We start from the raw sequence: 21,281 nt of genomic DNA on the forward strand, positions 1-21,281 counted from the left end.
ACCAAAGGAGGTAGAGAAGAGAAATTTCCTCCCTCTGTATTTATCAAATGACAATTTTCTAATTATCTCATTTAAGCCTTTCTCTGACACTCTAGAGTAGAACTGAAAATATAACAAAGGACATAACTATCCATAAACTCCTTGAAACAATGTGATGACCAATAAAATGGAGAAAGACAGAAGATGTAATAGGGAACCCCCAAGCGACATAAACCATTGAGATATTTCAGAAAGTGGCAGTTGATGAAGAGATAAAGAAGCCCAAATTGAAACCTTCAATCAAACCAAGCTGTTAAATGGGAAAACAGCAGGTAGAGATGGTGACCACATAACAAAATGAACACAGCTCGAACAGGCCCCTAGCCTAGCACCACCAACCAAAGCTAGAGCGGCAAAGCTGACCCTAGTGGGTGAAGACTCACTTGGTGGCTGAATACTATAAAAAGCATAACTGTTCAAGAATGAGTTGGACCAGAACACAAAATTTATTTCAGTTGATTTACAAGCAGTTAGTTCCTTTCCCCTAGGTCTCTAGTCCTCCTATAATGTATTCTTGTATCTTTGTCCTGGCTTTACTAGAAATTTACAGAGAATAATTAAATATTGACCAAGTGATTCCTTTATAAGTTTTAGCATAGGACCTTGGCTACCTTCATGCCCCTTTATCCAAGAAACTGTCTATACCATTAGCCTCCTCCAATGAAACACAGCAATGGACAATTCATTGAGTATGGGAGACTACTTTTAAAGGGAAATTTGAGATAAAGAACCAGAGGGCCCCAGAATTAGGGTTCATTTTTCAATAATGTCTGACATGACTGAATGCACCTAACTTCTGGCCAGAAAGGGATATGGTTGTTTTTCAGAGTTAGTTAACAGAATCACTGCATCAACACATGTTTCTAATGTTCATGTACACATACACATGTAGGTGAATATACAGACATACATATACATATGTATATGTGTACATATACCTGTATGTGTGTATATGTATGTATACATATATTTAACCTTTAGCATGTGTTCAGCATTGTTAGTTATTAGAGAATAGAGAATTCACAGTTAGGAATAGAGAAGATTAATAACAACAATGATGACTGACATTTATTTACATAGCATCTTGTGGTTTAGATAGCACTTTACAGACATTATCTCATTCAATCTTACCAACAACTATGTGAAGTAGTTCCTACAGTATAGGCGTGATTATCACCATTTCATAGATGAAGAAAGCTCCGAAAAGTTAAGCAATTTGCCCACATCACACTAACTAAATGTCAGAGACTGGATTCAAAAATAGGATCTCCCCTGATTCCAGATCAAGCACTTTTTATAAGACATGAGGGTATTCTACTCTTGGAATAATTTAATTAAGGTAAAAAGAGATAGCCCAGAATCTTAGAGCAGGGGAAAGCACCAATTCCCTCATTAGCAAAACAAAAAAACTAAGGTCTTGAGAGAGGCACTTCACCAAGGTCATCTAAGAGAAAAGAAATTAGAATCCTTTTCTGGACTCCTGGTCTTGGGCTTTCTTGGATGAACTCTTGCACAATAGGAAACCAAGAGGCAAATCTCATCAAATCTGGGATTCTTTCAGTCTTAGCCACTGAACAGGGACACAGCCTTAGGGGATTACAACTTCAATGACAGAGCTTCAAGGCTGGAAGATATCTTGGTAACAAGTAAAATCAGGCAATATTTTCAAACCTTTCCCTCTTTCCATTTCATCATCTTATTGTGGCAACAACAAATACATTTAGCTGGAGTGGAGCATGATATTGCTTGGCTTACAGGCCATCTTCAAATTTGGTCTAATTTGGGAAATGGTTTTTCTGCAAACTAATACATGAGTCATCTTTACAAGCCACATAAGCAAGCTTAGTAATAGTCTATTAGCAAGGCCTCTTTCCCTCCCACAACTCATTTTGTAACCAAGGACGGTCTAAGAACATGTCTAAAGAAAGGGAGTAAAAAGCCTGATGTAAGCCAGTATGGACAAAAAACTTAGGGACAGAAATCTGTGCAAAAGGAAAAGAAGTAGGTGTAAGCCAGTCAACGGGTTTTCAGAGCAACATGCCTCTAATTCCAGCTCCAATCCAATAAGCATAGTATTATCCAATAACCCGTATTAATCAATTCTACTCGTAAGCTCAAAAAAATATTAGCCAGCCTTCCACCATTTTATGCCCCACCGGCTTTACTTAAATTGATCCCCTTCTCTGCCTGGGTCTCTGCTTAGGTCACTCACACACCTGCAATGCCCTCTCTTTGCCTCCTTCCTTAGTTTTCCACCCCCAAGCTTTGAAGCAAGTATATCAATTTGGTTGTACTAAAGTACGTGAGGGGGAATGACTTATACTCAGCCTAGACAGATAGGAATGGACCAGATTGTGAAAAACTTTAAAAGCCAAACAGAGAAGTTTGTATATTATCCTAAAGGCAGGGAGTCTTCTTGAGCAGAAAAGTGACATGGTCAGACTGGCACTTCAGGAATATCAAATAGGAGAATGATCTGCAGTGGGAAAAGACTAGATACAAGATCAGTCAGGAGATCACCACAAATAGTCCAGAAGCGAAGAATAAGAAACCTGAGGTTTAGAAGGGGAAATGACTTACCCAGAAACAAAGTTACACATCTTGACGTCACCCCCAACATCTTTTCTATCAACATGACTTTGAATAGCTTCCATTAAACTCGTCCCTCTAAGTTCTTGCCTCATCCAACCCCTTCTACACATCATGCCCAAGTTAATCTAAAATGCTGTCTTCATCTACCTCATGTCACTCTCAGAACTTCTACTGGCTTTCCATCACCTAAAGGTAATGTTCATTCTCCTTATCAGGACCCTCACAACTGGGGCTCCTATTTCCAAGCTTCTCTCTCTCTTTTTTCTTTAGCCCTACTCCCTGGCCTATAACTCCCCAGCACAAATCAAATGCTCCATCACCACCAGCAGTTCTTTTCCAAATCTGTTACCATCCCCATCTCTTGTTCTGAAATATCTTCTGCCTTCTCAAAAACCTTCAACACCCAATTCCATTCTGAGCTCAGAACCTCAAGGTTGGAAGGGACCTCTGAGGACATCTCCTAACCTGAACTTGAACAAGAATCTTCTCTATCAAACAGCCAAGAAGCTGTCTCCTAGCCTGAGCTTGAAAGCCTCCCAGATGCAGAAGCCCCTTCTATTTTTAGATGGATTGAATTGTTGATCCAATTTAAATTGGCAGATTTTTTTTAGCTCTGCATCTCCCCTTCTCTCTGTCTTCCTAATCTGACCCTTGCCCAAAACCTTCTTCCTGAACTACTTTAGTCTACAGGATTCTCTCCCTCCTCAGAATAGGTAAAGCACTTACCATCTGCACCCTTATCTGGCACTTATTCAACAAACATTTAAATGCTATCTACTGAGCTGGGCCTAGGAGGGTTATGAAGGATCAAGGATTTAAAACTGGAAAGGACCTGAGAGACAACTACATCGACCTCCTTCTCTCTTCATTTTATAAATGAGGAAAATGAGACTCAATGGAGTGAAGACACCCTTCCCCAGGGTCCCTTACACAGCAGCTCCCAACAGCCACCCAGAGCATCTGAAGCCAGCTTCCTGACTCCAAGTCCAGTCCCATTTTCAACCATGCCATAGGGACTACAAAGTCTCTAACTTTAAGGGGCTTCCAATCTGAGATTACATTGTCTCAATATAAGTTTTACATTCTTATTTAACTTTCTACAGCATTTCATGATTTCATAATAGATTATGACAGCTCCAATTGTTTCTTCTATTTGGCCCACTAATACCCTAAGCACACTCAATTAATGTCTGCTGACTAAGTACACCGACAGACTCATAAAAATATCCTAGCCAACCTTTCATTGACATAATCATGGGAGGACTCTCTCCAAAAGATATCAAAAGTCAATTTAAATACAACTTTTGAGAGAGAAGCAGGCTTCCTCCATAGAGAGAGGCACTTGCACATCACAGTAAATTAAAGAGAATGGCTGTCTGTTTCACTGCATCTTTGCAGGCACATATTCTGAATCTTCCCCAGACAGACCATTATGTATCACATTTTTAAAAGACCTCATGTAAAAAAATTTTTCTGAAAAATTCTATTCTACAAGCTGTTCTTACTCAGGCTGAGCATAGAACAATTAAAAAATTTTTGTGAAGACACCACTAATTCAGTAACAATCCAGACTTCAGGAATGGTACTATTCTAGAAGACTGAATACTGCTTAAGAAGCCCCTAAGAAATCCAGCACAGATTAACACCTGGTATTTCTAGAATAGCACTTGTCCAGTAATGGGATACATGGTGGTACTGACTTAAAAAAAAAAAAAATAGTACAAGTTACTGTACCTCTGGAAAAGTCCCACTTATAAACAGACTCCCAAAACAAAAAAAGAATCACTGAGTCAGAATGAACTTTGAAGATTATCTAGTTTATTCTCTTCCATTACTGAAACTACTTTAGGACAATATCATGGGAAAATGCATCTTCCTACAACATTGAGAACAGATGACAGAAAACCACAAAAAAATTTATCAAAATAACAATGATAACAACAACAATAACAAAAACTCAACTTTAGTCACTTCTGCAGCTTCTAATAATGATCTCTTCCTAGTTGAAAGCTGTGAAAACTTGTAGACTATAAAGCAACTGAAACTACTATTCATTAACCATGGTGAGCTCTAGCCATCTTTCAGCTTAAGCACTATTATCATAATTTTTAAATGCACTGTCCTACACTGGAAAACAGTAATCAAATCTTTGGAGAGGCTATTCCCCGGACTGAGAAAATCAGGTACCCAGGAGACAGCCCTCCCAGATTTCTAGGAAAACACAAAGAAAGGTTGAACCAAAGACTTTTTCTGAAGCTTGCATCAAGATTTATAAGATAGTAGTACCCTTCCCTCAAGCCATGTGGGGTAGCCACACGGACAGTTTCCAAATCTAAGCTGGAATAATAGGAAAGGCTGACTGAACTCTCAAGTGTGTCCATACATAATCATCTTTTCTGTTTCCTTCCAAGTAAGTGGAAGACAATTTAAGTTCAATGCAAACACTGAGTCCATTACAAAGGGCACACTTTATCGGGGTTATTCATCTTATAAAAGGGAAACCAACCAGCAACAAACACATAGCTTAGGAGATACTTTTAAATGTGTCTGTCATGACAGACCTCTTCCAGATCATCAGCTCTTCTCTGAAAGTTATTTCTCTAATGCTTTAAGAAAAACAAATACTTGGGGGGGGGGGGGGGGGGGCGGGCCCTGCTTATAATCACAAGGGAAACCGTACGTTCCAGTCCTTTTTAAAAAATAAAGTATCAACTAGATCTGTTGATCCTCTCCCTATTCCCACAATCAGAGAAACGGAATTGTTTCCAACAAGGAATTGGGTGGAATGGGCGACACTTTGCTGCCTTTTAACTGCCGAGTTTAGGCCTCGAAGATGTCAGTTTTGCTTCGGCTCCCGCTGGAAGCTCAGCGGACTCAATGGACCGACCGACTGACGGACTCCGGCTGTAATTATCTCTGTTTAAAAATCGCTCAGAGAAGCCGCCCTCCCCGAGTCTCCGAGAAAACTCGCCGGACGCCGAGAGCGGGGGCAGGTTCTAAGTCCCGCACAAATCCGTCCGCTTGACCCCTTCCTTCCCGGACGCGCCGCGGGGAGAGCGGCCCGAGGCAAAGCCCAGGGCCCGGCCGCAGCCGCAGGGAGGGGCGGGGAAGGCCGGGACCGCGCCGGTGACAAAGCCCTGGGGGACGCCCCGGCCCCGGCCAGGCGGGTTTCGCCTCCCGGGACAAATGGGCACAAGAAGCGGGGCCAGCCCCGCCCGCCCGCCCCTCACACCCGCATCGCCCCACAGCGGGCGGGCCCAGGCCTCGGCCCCCCCCGGCCGCTGCCTCCGGGCCCCGCGGCTCTCCTCCCGCTACCTCCTCCCTCACCTGCTTTCTCGATCTTGCCAGACATTTCCGGGCTGCGCCGGAGGCCGAGGCCGCCGTTCCTCCGGGCCCGGGGCGCACAGGCCGGCGCGGTGGGGCGGCCCTGACTCGGCGGCGCCTCAGTCCCGCTGCCGCAGCATGGCCCGGGCTCCGGCGCTCCGGGGCTCCCTCCTGCCCTCCCGGGAGGGCGCGCCGGCCCAAGGCCGAGCGGACACTGCGGCGGCGGCCGCTGCTGCTGCTGCTGAGGCGGCGGCGGCCGCTGTTCCTGCCGCTGTTCCTGCCGCCGCTGCTCCCGCCGCCGCCGCTGCCGCCGCTGCCGCTCCTGCCGCTCCTCCTCCTCCAGCCGCCGCCGCCGCCGCCAGGACCCTCGGAGCCCGGGCCGCCGCCGCCGCCGCAGCCAGCCGGGCCAGCGCCGAAGCCACAGCGCGACCTGCCGGGCGGCCTCCGCACGACAGCGCGCGGAGCGGCGGCCCTGACCAGCAGCGCCCTCGGCGGGCCAAGCCCAGAGCCCAGGGCCCGGAACCCGCGCGAAGACTTTGCCGCCCCGGGGACGCAGCGCCCTCTCCCGACCCGAGCCGGAAGCTCAGCCTCTCACGGCCTGCCGGGCCCCTGCCCGGACGCAGCGCCCTCTCCCGGGCCTCGCCTCTCCCCGCCCAGCCCCGGGGACCCAGAATCTCCTCAGCGCTTGCTATTCCACCTAACTCATGCTGCTTAAGCACACTGTGTCGTGGCCTGCCTTCCCGAAGCCCTGGCTTCCTTCTAGAACCAAGGACAAACGGTAACACTGCTTAAGCGCCTGCTGTATTCCCGGCGCCGAGAGAGGGCGCAAACGAAACAGGGCCCGGCCTCAAGGAGCTTACAATCCGATGCGCCCCCGCCCCCTCCTGGCCTTGCTTACTTTCGTCTCCTAGCAACCCAGCATCCTTCTTCCCCGCCCTCTAAGGCGTCCGCGCTGCAGACCCTGTCCACGTAGTTCAGTTAGATTCAATTGGGTATTTATCAAATATAACTGGGTGGCCAGTAGCCATCGGGATGGACGTGGATTTAGGAAGTCTTGGGTTCAAATTCCTCCTCAGAAACTTCTAGTTAAGGGCATCACTTAACTGCAGGCTGCCTCAGTCTCTTCATCCGTAAAATGGGAGATAAGAGCACTTATTTCACAAGAGAACCAAACGAGGTAACACACTTTAGGCACTCTGCCAGCCCTGGAAGGTCAGATAAATGCGAGCAGCTGGTGAGAGCCCTCGCCATCACCTGCACCGCCTCTTTTCCCTTTCTCCCAGGCTTTTTGCATGGTTTCCCGACCGAGATCACTGCCCGCGGAAGCCTAGCCAGGGTGAAGCTTTTCAGAGGGCCGCCCTCTCTGACCCACTGAAATAGAAGAACAATCCAGAAGGCTCCGGATCCGGTTCTTCTTCATGACAGGCGGCACCTCCTACTCCGGGAGAGTGTTTCCCAGAGTGATCTCTCTCTGCGTTATGTATGTATCCACGCTGCTCCTGAAGGGTGATTTAACAGAATTCCTCACTTGTCATTTGCTACAAATGGAGCTAGAAATTGGGTAGTAAAGTGTTTTAACAGCCAGCTTTATTTTTTTTTGGGGGGGAGAGAATGTACCCAACAAAGGGTTTAACTGTAACCTGCGGTTTATATGTATATTAGCATTTTAGCCATCATATTCTTAAGTCTAGACAATCAACAAACATTAAATCCAGGCACGAATTGAAAATTTAACTAGCTGTTCTTGTGAGCTGCTCTGATCTGGCTCAGGGTTTTGATCTGCTGCTTGGGGCAAGTAGTTTAATGCCTTTGGGCCAGGGATTTCTTCAGCCCTAAAATCAGGGGTTTAACTGGCTGGGTGACCCTGGGCAAGTCACTTAACCCTGTTTACATCAGTTTCCTCATCTGTAAAATGAGCTCGGGGAAGGAAATGGCGAATCACTGCAGTATCTCTGCCAAGAAAATGGAGTCACAGAGTCAGACATGACTGAACAACAATAAAATAAGCAGAATCTTTAAGGTTTTATCTGGGTCTAACATTCTGTGAACCTGTAAGAAAAAAATACCCCATTTCAAATAAATGAAAAGTTGAAAGTTTACAGATATTTTAACTTTCAACGGGATACAGTGGGAAGAGAAATAGCTTTGGGGGTCTGAGGCCTGGCCCTTAGGCTCCAATCCTGATTCTATCAAATGGGCAAGTTAATTGATTTCTCAGTCTCTACATCTATAAAATGAGGGTATTGTATTTGAAAATCTTTATAGTGTCTTCCAGCTCAGATCTATAATCCCTGAGATCAGATCTCAGAATCAAATCAAGTATTTACCGAGGCCTACTGAATGAAAATCCCTTTCCTAGTTCTGAGACAGATACAAAGATAACAAAGCAAAGTCCCTTCCTAAGAAACTTCTGGTCTACTTGAGGATAAAAATATAAAGACATGGAAAGGGTAATTAGGTTGACTCCAATAGCTATCCAAATGATTAGGCAACTTACTAGCCTTTGCATGATCTTTTGGCTATTTATATGTCAGATTGAGTTTATGCTCCAGGAAAAAAAAAAAATCCAAAAAATTGTCTCAGTTTGAGCTGTAATGCTGGTTTACTTTCCTTTTTGCAACAAGGAGGAGGGTTAGCCCAAAAGGTAGCAAAGAAATGAGCAAATTGAGATTCAAAATTGTATCTCTCTCTCCCAACTCTATATTTACCATCCCTGAAAAAAAATGTCTTATTGTATCTCTTCATTTTGTCTTGTAATCTCTTCTCCTAAATAAACATATTTTGCAACAACAACAACAAAAAAATCCTCTCAAAAAAACGATAAAATAAAATTGCATCTCTCTACTGGTGATCGCTCCATTAATATCTACTTATATGTTGTTGTTCAGTCATGTTCAACTCTTCATAACCATATTTTGGGTTTTCAAGGCCACTCCTAAGAGATTGGCATTTCCTTCTCCAGCTCATTTTGCAGATGAGGAAACGGAGGCAAACAAGATAGAGTGATAGTCCGGGGCTACGCAACTAGGAAGTGTCTCAGATTTGAACCCAGGGAGATGAGTCTTCCTGATATCAGGCTGGCACTCTATCCACTGTGCCACCTAGCTGCTCCTACAGAGCTAGATAGAAATCTCAGCTAGAAATCTTCCAGTCCCCTCACTTCCTGCCCTCCAAGGGTCAAAAGGAAAGTCAAAGATTGACAAATTCATTCACTGTTCAAATGGATGAATAGTTGCAGGGCACTAGGGCTCTGATCCAATGTCTCATTTCATAGTCTTTTCCCTTGTAATAGAGGCAGCTGCATTTCCAAAGCAAAACTGGCATATGGCCATTCCTTTGCTTCCCCCAACACTGCAATCATCAAACTCCTAACCATTGCTGGTGATGGGATTCAGTGTTTCAAAGTGGGAAGTTTTAAGTGCCAGATTGAAAGCAATGCTGAAGAAGTACATTCTAATTAGCAAAACAAAATACATTTCATGGAGCAAATAAAAGTTATAGAAATAGTTGTTTTGTTTGGGGGGTGGTAGGGGAGAGTCCAGATGAGTGATTTCATTGGTGTAGGGAATTCTCAGTAGTGAAAACCCCTTCACAAATGCAGATCAGCAATTCCTTTCTAATGGATGATCTTAGAGAATTGCCACGGGGCATAGATAGATAGATGATAGAATGAGGAGAATTTATTAAATGTAAGTGCTTGCTCTGTGCCAGGTACTGTGCTTAAGTGTATTTCCTTCTGGGCTATTACTGTTTGGATGCACTGCCCACTGTTCATCTGCTGCCCTTCGTGGTTCCAACAAGATGCCCCTTCAAGATCAGCTCATCTCTTCTAAACTCACCACCTGGCTGTTAAATCAAGCCTCAATGACTCCACTTTTCCCTTATGTTTGGAAGACTGGAAGGCAGAACACCAAATTTCTCCCAATTCTTTCTTTTATAGAAGGCAGAAACTGGACACTCAGATTACTCCACTTTGCATCTGCTCCCTCTGCCTGGTTTCAACTCCATTTCACAAGATTACCCCTGCAGTCCTGTTGCCATCTCCTTCCACCCCCACCCCACACAATCACTTTCCTGCCTCCTTTCTCCTGTTGTCTTCCCCTTTTAGACTGTAAGTTCACTGGAAGCAGAAAATGACTTTTTTTTTTTTAATTAATTTTATCCCTAGCACTTAGCATAGTGCTTGGGACTTAATGTTTATTGAGTTGGACTCAGCTTTCCTATCATTATGCCCCACTTCCCACTCCCACCCCTAAAAAGGAACTACCAGTTACCAGGAAATTCATCATCCCTAGAGATTGCATCAATACTCTTAGTCACTTCTGTACTGCTAATTGGAGGTCAAAAAAACCCAAATCTCCCCCCAAAGCCTCCCTCTTTAAAGAGAGCTCAGAAGCCTAGCCAATTCTTCATTTCTCAGGAACCTGCTCTGCACTTTCACCTTTCTTTTGTGTAATATCTTCCACCTCCTTGAGAACTAGGACTGATTTTCTTTCTCTTATTTGTACTTCCATCTCTTAATACAATGCCTGACACATAATAGAAGCTTGCTAATAAATGTTCACTTTACACATAAATGTAAGCCAAAAAAAGGACAAGCTATTATCCTCAAGGAGCTTATATACTAATAGGGTAAGATAACTCATAAAAGAGAGCTGGAGTCAAAGATTCTGATAAAGGTCTTGTGTGGTTCAGACAGCATTTAATAAAAAAGCTGGAGAGATATCTAGAAGCAAAGCAAAGTTTATTATACGATCTCGAGAGAATCCGGCGTCCCACCGATTGAGCAGACAATCGAAGGGAGGAAGCACCGTAGGGGGCAGGGTCAACACTTTTTATCCCCAACGCAAACACCCCCTCCCACCACTGACCCTCATCCTTATTGGCTGAGGATCTTGCATTCTAAACGAGGGAACTACCCAAGAAATTGAACTTGACCAATAAGTACATAGTTGCCCATATTTGACCTAACAGAAAGACACTGATGTCATAGGAGGATAACAAGGGGATTTAAGTATGCCCTTAGGGGATAGCAGGGAGGGAACTTAAGTATGCCCTTGACTTGATGCTTAAAGTCCTTCAGGCCTACTCCAACTTTGAAATAGATGAAGCCTTACTTGATTTTCACAACTGTCTTGAAAGATCTCACCTCATCTCGTTCAGCCTCATTTCCAAAATATATAAAGAACTGACTCTATTCTATAAGAAATCAAGCCATTCTCCAATTGTAAATGATCAAAGGATATGAACAGACAATTCTCAAACAAAGAAATTGAGCCATATGAAAAGATGTTCCAAGTCATTATTAAACAGAGAAATGCAAATTAAGACAACTCTGAGATACCACTACACACCTGTCAGATTGGCTAGAACAACAGGGAAAGATAATGTGGAATGTTGGAGGGGATGTGGGATAACAGGGACACTGATACATTGTTGGTGAAATTGTGAATACATCCAGCCATTCTGGAGAGCGATTTGGAACTATGCTCAAAAAGCTATCAAACTGTGCACACCCTTTGTTTGACCCACCAGTGTTACTACTGGGCTTATAATCCAAAGAGAATCTTAAAGAAGGGAAAGGGACCTGTATGTGCAAGAATGTTTGTGGCAGCCCTGTTTGTAGTGGCCAGAAACTGGAAACTGAGTGGATGCCCATCAACCGGAGAATGGCTGAAAAAATTGTGGTATATGAATGTTATGGAATATTATTGTTCGGTAAGAAATGACCAGTAGGATGATTTCAGAAAGGCCTAAAGGGACTTACATGAACTGATGCTGAGTGAAATGAGCAGAACCAGGAGATCATTATATACTTCAACAACAATACTATATGATAATCAATTCTGATGGACGTGGCCCTCTTCAACAATGAGATGAACCAAATCAGTTACAATAGAGCAGTAATGAATTGAACCAGCTACACCCAGCGAAAGAACTCTAGGAGATGACTGAACCACTACATAGAATTCCCAATCCCTCTATTTTTGTCCACTTGCATTTTTGATTTCCTTCACAGGCTAATTGTACGCTATTTCAAAGTCCCACTCTTTTTATACAACAAAATAACTATTTGGACATGTATATATATATATTGTATTTAACTTATACTTTAACATATTTAACATGTATTGGTCAACCTGCCATCTGGGGGGGGGGGGGGGGAAGGAGGGGAAAAGTTGGAACAAAAGGATTTGCAACTGTCAGTGCTGAAAAATTACCTATGCATATATCTTGTAAATAAAAAGCTATAATGAGAGAGAGAGAGAGAAAGAGAGAGAGAGAAAGAAAGAGAGAAAGAGAAAACTGGAAGGAAATGTCTCCACTTGTAGGAGGGACCTATGAATCAGGAGTGGAACCAGGAAAAACAGGAACAAAGATGCTCTGGAACTTAAATATGATTCTGGGCAGGAACTCACCAATCAGAAGAGAGGGCTATAAGGAAAAAATCATTCCCAGGTTTAGGAGATGACTGTGGTGGAGAAGCCAGGAGAAGTTAGTATAATGATCTAGCCATGGCCATATAACTCACATATGTCAGAGAAGACACCAACTTAGATATTCCTCATCCAAAGGCCAGCTCTTTCCCCACCATGCTACAGAGTAGTGTTACCTCTCCTTAAAAAATTCGTGTTTAATCAGAGATTACCATAGAAACACTTCCAAGGTTATGGGGACAAGGAGGATGGGAGAGGAGATACCCTATTTCTGATCTGAGTTCTCTGCTGTTCTAAGATTCTTTCCAATAACTTCCTTGAATTCCAGTCCTGTACTTTCAACCAACTGCTTTTTTGGATATCTTCTATTAGAACATGAAAAAAATTCCTTGGACATTAGTATAAAGGCTAGATTAGAGAGAAAAGAGTCTATACGCTGGAAGACCAGACATTAGGCTGTTACAATTCAGATGAAAGGGAAAAGATTTTCAACTAGCGTAGTGGGAGCTACTCTATTCCAACAGAGGTTCTCTAAGTGCAGATCCAATTTTTTTTCTCTAGTAGACCACATTGATCTTGAGTCTGGATAACAAATCCAGGTCCTCTTATTCTAAATCTAGTGGCTTTGAAATTTTCTGTTTCTCCAAGTCTTGGCTCAGGATCATCTATTACATGAAGCTTTCTCTAATTCCCTTAAATTCGCACTGTATACTCTCATGACTTAACTATACTATACTATACTATACTATACTATACTATACTATACTATACTATATATACTATACTATATATATATATACTATATATATACTATATATACTATACTATACTATACTATACTTAACTATACTATAACTTAACTAACTAGAGAGTAGTCAGAACTCTTTTTCAGTCCACTCAGCAGAATGAATTGTATGCAATCATTCTACCTCTTACTTATTATCCAGGAGACATAAATATAATATCTGATTCGGCCTATTCAGTAGGTGTGGTACAAAGAATTGCCACAGCCCAAATACAATTTGTAGCTTCTAATATATATCAGCTCTTTAAGGAACTTCAAGAGCAAATGAGAAAGCATCCAGGTAAGATTTATATCTTGCATTTCAAGTCTCATAGTGGACTTCCAGGTTCTATTTTTGATGGTAATTCAAAGGCAGATAGCCTTCTAACCATGTTGGCTAATACTCCTTTATTTCAAGAAGCCTAGGAATCTCTTTCTAAATATCATCAGGCTGCTGGAGCTTTATGTTTACAATTTGGAATAACAAAAGAGGAAGCTAGGAATATAGTAAAAACCTGTAGAGCTTGCCTTCCTTTCCACACTCCTACACTGCCTCCAGGGAGGAACCCTCATGATTTGAGACCCAGTGAAGTTTGGCAAATGGATTGACCCATTATAAATCTTTGGTCCTCTGCCTTTTATCCATGTTGTGGTAGACACCTTTTCAGGATTCACTTTTGCAATATCAGCAGCAAAAGAGACAGCCCGAGTGGTCACTGAATTCCTTATCCAAGCATTTGCAATTATGGGTGTGCCACAAGCAATAAAAACAGATAATGGGACCTGCATATACTTCTAAACATTTTGCACACTTTTGTGCACAGTATAAGATTTTAGACACCACTGGCATACCTTTTGATCCTCAAGGACAGGCAATAGTAGAGAGGAGAAACAGACATGAAGACGCTCCTCCAAAAACAAAAGTAAGGGGGAGTCACAGGTGACCCTAAAGAACTTCTAAATTTAGCTCTTTATACTATTAACTTCTGTATTTTTGACAAAGATGCACTGGCCCGGGCAGACAGGTTTTATAACCCACCAGAAGGGCAGTGTCCAGTGCAAGCAGCTCCACTATCTTTAGATAATCGCCAGGTGATGTGGAGAGACCCAGAAAGTGGTGAATGGAAGGGACCAGATAGGTTAACTGCTTGGGGGAGAGGGTTTGCTTGTATCTCTACAGGTGGAAAAGGAATCAGATGGTTGCCAACGAGCCGTATTCACCTTGTCCATCAGAGACGGAGAAGACCCTTGAAACAAAGGAGAAGACCCAAGAAACATCAGGTGGTTCCATTGCTGATTGTGCCCACCACTGAAAGAGTATGGCAGTTATGGTGTTTGACTCATGGACATCGAAAATTGTTGGACTTTAAAACCCTCAGGAATCACTGGATTCTCTGAGACATGATAAGAATGCTGTAGGACTTGAAAACCCTCAGGAATCATTGGATTCTCTGAGACATGATAAGAATGCTGTAGGACTTGAAAACCTCAGGAATCATTGGATTCTCTGAAACATAAGACTGTTGCAGGACTTCAAAATCTGCAGGAATCTTTGGATTCCCTAACATATAAAAAGACTGTTGCAGGACTTCAAAAACTTGTGGGGATCATTGGATTCTCTGGTGAAGCAATGGACAATGGATTGGTTTTGGACTATCTCTTGGCTGCTGAAGAAGGCATATATGCGATTGTTGTTTACATATCCTCCTTCTAGGACTTCTGGAAATCTTTTACAACACCATGTTGATTCATATTCTTTCTTATATCACTACTTGCATGTACAATTCATGTTTGTTACACCACATTGAGCCTGCACTGGCTGTGGGGAGAGTCATCACTAATAGCCTTTGTGTTATTGCTATGTGCTTGTGTAATACCTCCCATGCTGATGGGTTTGTGCATACCTGTTTCTAATAAGACCCTTCAGCCCAGAAACCCACTAGCAATCCCCACTTCCCTTTGGTTCTTTCCATCTCCCTCCCTGAGATGTCAGGGAGGACATGATCATCTCCTTTTTAGTGCTTTTACCTCCCTTCCTGAGATGTCAGGGAGGGCATGATCATCTCCTTTTCAGTGTTTTTACCTCCTTTCCTGAGAAGTCAGGGGGGCATGATCACCTTCTTTTTGGTGTTTTCACCTCCTTTCCTGAGATGTCAAAGAGGGCATGATCACCTCCTTTTCAGTGTTTTTACCTCCTTTCCTGAGAAGTCGGGGGGGGGGGGGTAATCACCTCCTTTTCGGTGTTTTTACCTCCTCTCCTGAGAAGTAAGGGAGGGCGTGATCACCTGTGTTTTAAAACAAAAGAAAGTGGGAGATGTAATGGGCTGAAACTGAGCAGATGCACTGAGGTTCGGACAAATAAGCACTTAAGGCTAATTACCAATTGGATAATACTCTATTAGCATTTGCTTGGAAAATGGCCTGCCCCACCATTCTGTGTGGGCTTGATCTATTGGTGTATAGGGAGAAGAGGAGGGGGGGATAAGAGAGTGGAGTAAGATGAGGAGGTGAGTCTGGGTGGTAGAAGAAAGAGGATATTCCTGTGTCTACCCTCTTTCCTCTGGCTTCAACAAATAATAAAAATCAAGGACTTTTGCTTATACTGATTCTGGCTGATTTTAAAGTATCCAGGGTGCTAACACAGTCATCACAGTTTATGGTAAACTTTTATGAAGCAAATTTATCTGGCTTTGGAATTTATCACCCTAATCTGCCCTTTCCCAATTTCACTTGTCTCCAACAGGGATTATGCACAATATCTGCCTCATTTTTCCAATAGCATGTCCTTACCTCATGTCTCTGTGTCATTTATTGCACAATGAAGAAACACAGGAACTACAGTCACTTATTCCTAGTTGCCTCACACATACACACACAAAAAAAAGAAATGTAAAAACAAAACACATCATTTTTTTTTTGTTTTTTCTTTTTCTTTTTCCCCCTGAGGCAATTGGGGTTAAGTGACCTGTGCAGGGTCACATAGCTAGGAAGTGTTAAGTATCTGAGGCCACATTTGAAATCAGGTCCTCCTGACTTCAGGGCTGGTGCTCTATCCACGGCACCAACTAGCAGCACCAACACATCATATTTTAAGAGAAGAGACTCCTGCTAGTACCAATTTAAAGAGGAGGAAATTGAGGTTTATAAAGAGTAAACAACTTGCCAAAGATTACATAATAGGACCAAACTCTAGGTTTTCTTACTCCCAGGTCAGGGCTCTTTCCACTGCAGTTCCCTGTCTTTCTTCATTGTGCAGTGGCATCTGCTTCTGTAATGACGTGTTTAATTTAACAGTGAAATTACTATAATCCCTATTGGAGCCAAGTGAAATTGGGAAAGGGCAGATTAGGGTGCTAAAGGATATAGATTTGGGTATTTCATTTTGTCTTTGTATCCTAGCACCTAGGACAGAGCCTGGAATATAGATGTTGAATAATGTTGAGTAAATGAATGACTCTAAATAACTTTGCTAATTCTTTGTATAATTATGTATACATTATTTATCCTGAACTAGTTTGTAAGCTTCTTAGGAGCAGGGGCCATGTCTTATATCTCATTTTTTCCAATAATTTTATTTGAATTTTAAAATTCTGAACTTAATCAATTTGAACTACTCAAGATTCTCTGAACTTGTCTCTTCTATCATTTATTATTTTTTCTTTTTTGAACTATTTTTTTTTTCAATCAGCAAAACAAACAAATAAGCAAAAAACTCAACCCATCAACATCATCAACAAAAAAAGGTCTGAATTTTTACTATAATGTTCCTGGGATTAATATAATATTCATTTTTGGGTTTCTTCTAAAAAGTGACCAGTGGATTTCTTTCAATTTGCACTTTGCCCTTTGACTCTAGAAAGTCTAGATAATTTTCCTTTCCTGTTTCTTGAAAAAGGATGTCTAGGTTCTTTTTTGGGTCATAGTGTTCAGGTAGTCCAATGATCTGCTTTTCACATCAGTTTTTTTTTTTTTTTTTTTTTTTTTTTGGTTATGAGTGGCTTACATTTTCTATTTTTTTCAGTCTTTTAACTTTATTTTAATATTTCTTGTTATCTCACAGAATCATTATTTTCTTGGTCCATCCTAATTTTCAGATAGTTTGTTATATAGGTACTTCTTGTGTCAAGCTTTTAATTCCATTTCCAATCATTTCTTTCATTTCTTTCATTATTTTCCCATTTTGTGCTTTTGTTTCATCTGCAAAAAAGCATTTTGAAGCTTTTAAAAATTCTTTTAATTTCTTCTGGGAATTCTAGTTGAAATAGTGAACAAGCTGCATTTTTCTTTAAAGCTTTGCTTGTAAATATTTTAGACTCATTCTCTTCTTCTGAGTTTGTGACTTGATTGTCCCTATCATCATAAAAACCTTTCATGGTAGCATTCTTTTTTTGTGTTGTCCACTCTTCCAGATTACTTCCAGGCATCAAACTTCATATAAAGGCAGATTCTGTGCACTTTTGAAGAGAATATTTGGGATGGTCTTGCTGTTGCTTTCTTGGGGTATTGAGTGTTATTTTAATCCAGGATCTCAAGGATTACTCAGGTTGAGTTTCAGTACTCCCAAAGTGGTCTCATTCAGGAAAAAGTCCAACAGCTGTACTCCTGGCCTGAGTGAAGCTGGGACTGAGCAATACACCCGTGAACTTGCCCCATTTGGAGTTCCAGTGGATTGTTGCTGGTTGAAAAGTTCTGCTGGTCCAAAGTAACAGTCTCAGATTCCTATTCTGATTATTCTATTACAAACTTTAGAGAGGGCTAGAAGCTAGAACTGAGACCATGCTCCATTCCTGGGATTAAAGCCATGTGACTGTTGCTTTTGAACTGATTCCCTGCTCAGCATACAGCCTTCAGACAATGAGCACTCCTTACTCTGGAATGCCAGCTATAATTGCAGATCTCCTCCTCAGTCAACCCTTAATAAATAGTCTGGAACTGGATAGTGAAAGATCTGCCAATTTGCTACTGTTCCTATATCCTACAAAAGATTATACCTCTTTACAGGGGATCTGTGACCACTTATTGCTCCAGTGCACAACTTCTCCCTGCATTGGAATGCTCTACGTAGACTTTTCCTGCTTAGACCCCGTGCCTACTGTCCATAGGCCTCTGCACCTTTCCCTCTTTGCTGATGTGGCTTAGATTTTTTTTTTCATATATTTCCCAATAAATACTTCATCTGGTATGTTGTCTAGATCTTTGTGGAGTTATGTATGGAGAATGGGGCTAGGAGAGCTAATTGTACTTCTTTGTGCAGTTCTGCCACCTTAACTTTGGTACCCCTTGGTTCTTTTTTTTTTTATTAAAACTTTTTATTTTCTAACTCTGGGAGATGACTAAAAACCATTACATTGAATTCCCAATCCCTATATTTATGCCCACCTGCATTTTTGATTTCCTTCACAAGCTAATTGTACAATAATTCAGAGTCTGATTCTTTTTGTACAGCAAAATAATGTTTTGGTCATGTATACTTATTGTGTATCTAAGTTATATTTTAATATATTTAACATCTACTGGTCATCCTGCCATTTAGGGGAGGGGGTGGGGGGGTAAGAGGTGAAAAACTGGAACAAGAGGTTTGGCAATTGTTAATGCTGTAAAGTTACCCATGTATATATCCTGTAAATAAAAGGCTATTAAATTAAAAAAAAAAAAACTTTTTATTTTCAAAACATATGCATGGATAATTTTCAGCATTCACCCTTGCAAAACCTTGTATTCCAAAATTTTTCCCTCCCCCTCTCCTAAATGATAGATAATCAAATATAGGTTAAATGTGTGTAATTCTTCTATAAATATTTCCACAATTATCTTGCTGCACAAGAAAAATCAGATCAGAAAGGGAAAAAAATTAGAAAGAAAACAAAATGCAAGTAAACAACAACAGAAAGAGTGAAAATGCTGTTTGATGATCCATATTCAGTTCCCACAGTCCTCTCTCTGGGTGCAGATGGTTCTCTCCCTCACAAGACCATTGGAATTGGCCTGAATCTTGTCATTGTTGAAAAGAACCATGTCTATCAGAGTTGATCATCACATAAATTTGTTGTTGCTTACACTGTTCTCATGGTTCTGCTCACTTCACTAAGCATCAATTTATATACATCTCTCCAGGCTTCTCTGAAATCATCCTGCTAGTCATTTCTTACAGAACAATAATATTCTATAACATTCATATATCATGATTTGTACAATTATTCTCTAACTGATGGGAACCAGTCAGTTTCCAATTTCTTGCCACAAACATTTTTGCACATGTGGGGTCTGTTTCCCTTCTTTATCCCTCTTTGGGATACAAACCCAGTAGAAACACTGCTGGATGGAAGAATATGAAGAGTTTTATTGCCCTTTGGGCATAGTTCCAAATTGCTTTCCAGAACAGTTAAATCAGTTCACAACTGCCACAATGTATTAGTGTCCCTGTTTTCCCACATCCCCTCCAACATTTGTCATTATCTTTTCCTGTCATTTTAGCCCATCTGAGAGGTGTGTAATGTAATTAATCTGGGCAGTTTTCATTTGTGATTTCTTGAAGTAGAGTGTCAAAGTTTTTTTTTTAATTATTTAAATTACTTTATTAATTTTGTCATTATTTATTTAATTTCCAGGGAATTTAATTTTTTTTTTTAACAATATCTCTTGTTTCTCAGATCCAATTGTAAGTCCCTATTTGACCTACTTTTTAATCTTTAATTTTTTCCTGTAATATTTCTGTCTCATGAAGTCATCGATTTCTATTGCTTTATTGTCTTTCTCTTGGTCTATTATAGTTCTGATGGGATCCCTTACTTGGATACATTTTACTTTTTCTCTTAAAGTTATCTATTCTCCTTCCAATTGTTTCCTTTAGAGATTTTATTTTATTTTTTTTCCTCCTCTCACTTCATTTCTTCTAAGTATTTATATAGTCCTTATGAAAAACCAATTTATTTTCCCTTTAAATTTTCTGCTTACTGTTATAACTACTTACCTATTCTTTCTTGTAAGGGATCTTTAGAGTTACATAGTATTTTTATACTTATTCTTTTCTTTGATTTACTTGAATCCTCCATTGTGCTTTTGGGTGGTGTGGTTGGCCCTGCTTGGTCTAACTCTTGATTATCTTGACTTCTATGTTGATGTTCAGTTCTAACATTAACCTTTCCTGGATCTTTGATGTTCAGAGTGTTAGCTATTCAAGACCCCCTCTGATGCTTTAGGGCAGTGTTAGGGATCTCAGAACTCCTGAGCTTAGTGTCACAGTGGAACTGCCTCTCCACCCTGGCCTCTGCTCTCTCCAAAGGCTTATAACACCCTTGGGGATTTGCTGGGTGGTGTTATTGCTGCTTTTCCAGTAGTCCTTTATTAAATTGCTTTTGGGCTTAAGGCTGATGGACATGTGGAGTTCTGAGGTGGAAGAAATCACTCACAGTTTCTCATTGGATTCTTGTTCATTATTCACTTTGGGGAGAAGTTAAACCTTCTACTAGTAGGTATTTTGGATCTGGATGATTGCCCCTCCTTCCATAGCCATGTTGGACACATACTTCCTCTTTGATTTACTTATGACACTAGGATACAATCATTTGCCCATAAGTATTCATCTAATAACTGTTTATTGATTAAACAAATATGGAAGAGAAAAAAAGATGGCTGGTTTTTATGAGCCTATCCTGTTTACAATTAATTTAGGCCTTTTAAGATCCCTTCTAGCTCTAAGATCATGTAACATTTTTTCCCCTCATGTCCAGGAGAACAGTTGGTAGGAGCTGTTCCCACATTGGAAGAGGTTGACATTTTGTCATTGTTGTTAGCAGGATTGGATTTATCTGATTTGGTACCTGCCATCCCTTTTTCCTATGTGTTCAAGGGCTGTCACATTACTGATGGTGGTGGTAGTGACCATTCATTTTCAGAAGTAACATTCAAAACAACCAACAAACAGAAAAACCAGGAAGAATGAGACTTTTGCTTCCATGGTGGCTTCCTGCCAGTTTGTTTACAGTGTGAGGTCAATGGCCAGCACATCTTACATGGGTGCTGTCATTTCCTCAAATGAGTCACTGCATTTCATAAATGACTTAATGAATGGGGAGATTGTGCTAGAAAGCCAAACAGATTAGAAC

The 21,281-nt window shown here is 41.3% G+C and overlaps 1 protein-coding gene across 1 annotated transcript in view; it reads right to left on the reverse strand.

Moving 5' to 3' along the window:
- Positions 1-6,251, reverse strand: part of RAPGEF1 (Rap guanine nucleotide exchange factor 1) — a 183,053-nt gene extending 176,802 nt beyond the window's left edge. The window contains exon 1 of the mRNA XM_031954875.1: positions 5,959-6,251. Coding sequence (XP_031810735.1) covers positions 5,959-5,983 — 25 coding nt within the window. The 5' untranslated portion in view covers positions 5,984-6,251. The remainder of the gene's footprint in view (positions 1-5,958) is intronic.
- Positions 6,252-21,281: the final 15,030 nt, after the last annotated feature.

This window comes from Sarcophilus harrisii, chromosome 2 (genome assembly GCF_902635505.1).
Source record: "Sarcophilus harrisii chromosome 2, mSarHar1.11, whole genome shotgun sequence".
Taxonomy (NCBI): domain Eukaryota; kingdom Metazoa; phylum Chordata; class Mammalia; order Dasyuromorphia; family Dasyuridae; genus Sarcophilus; species Sarcophilus harrisii.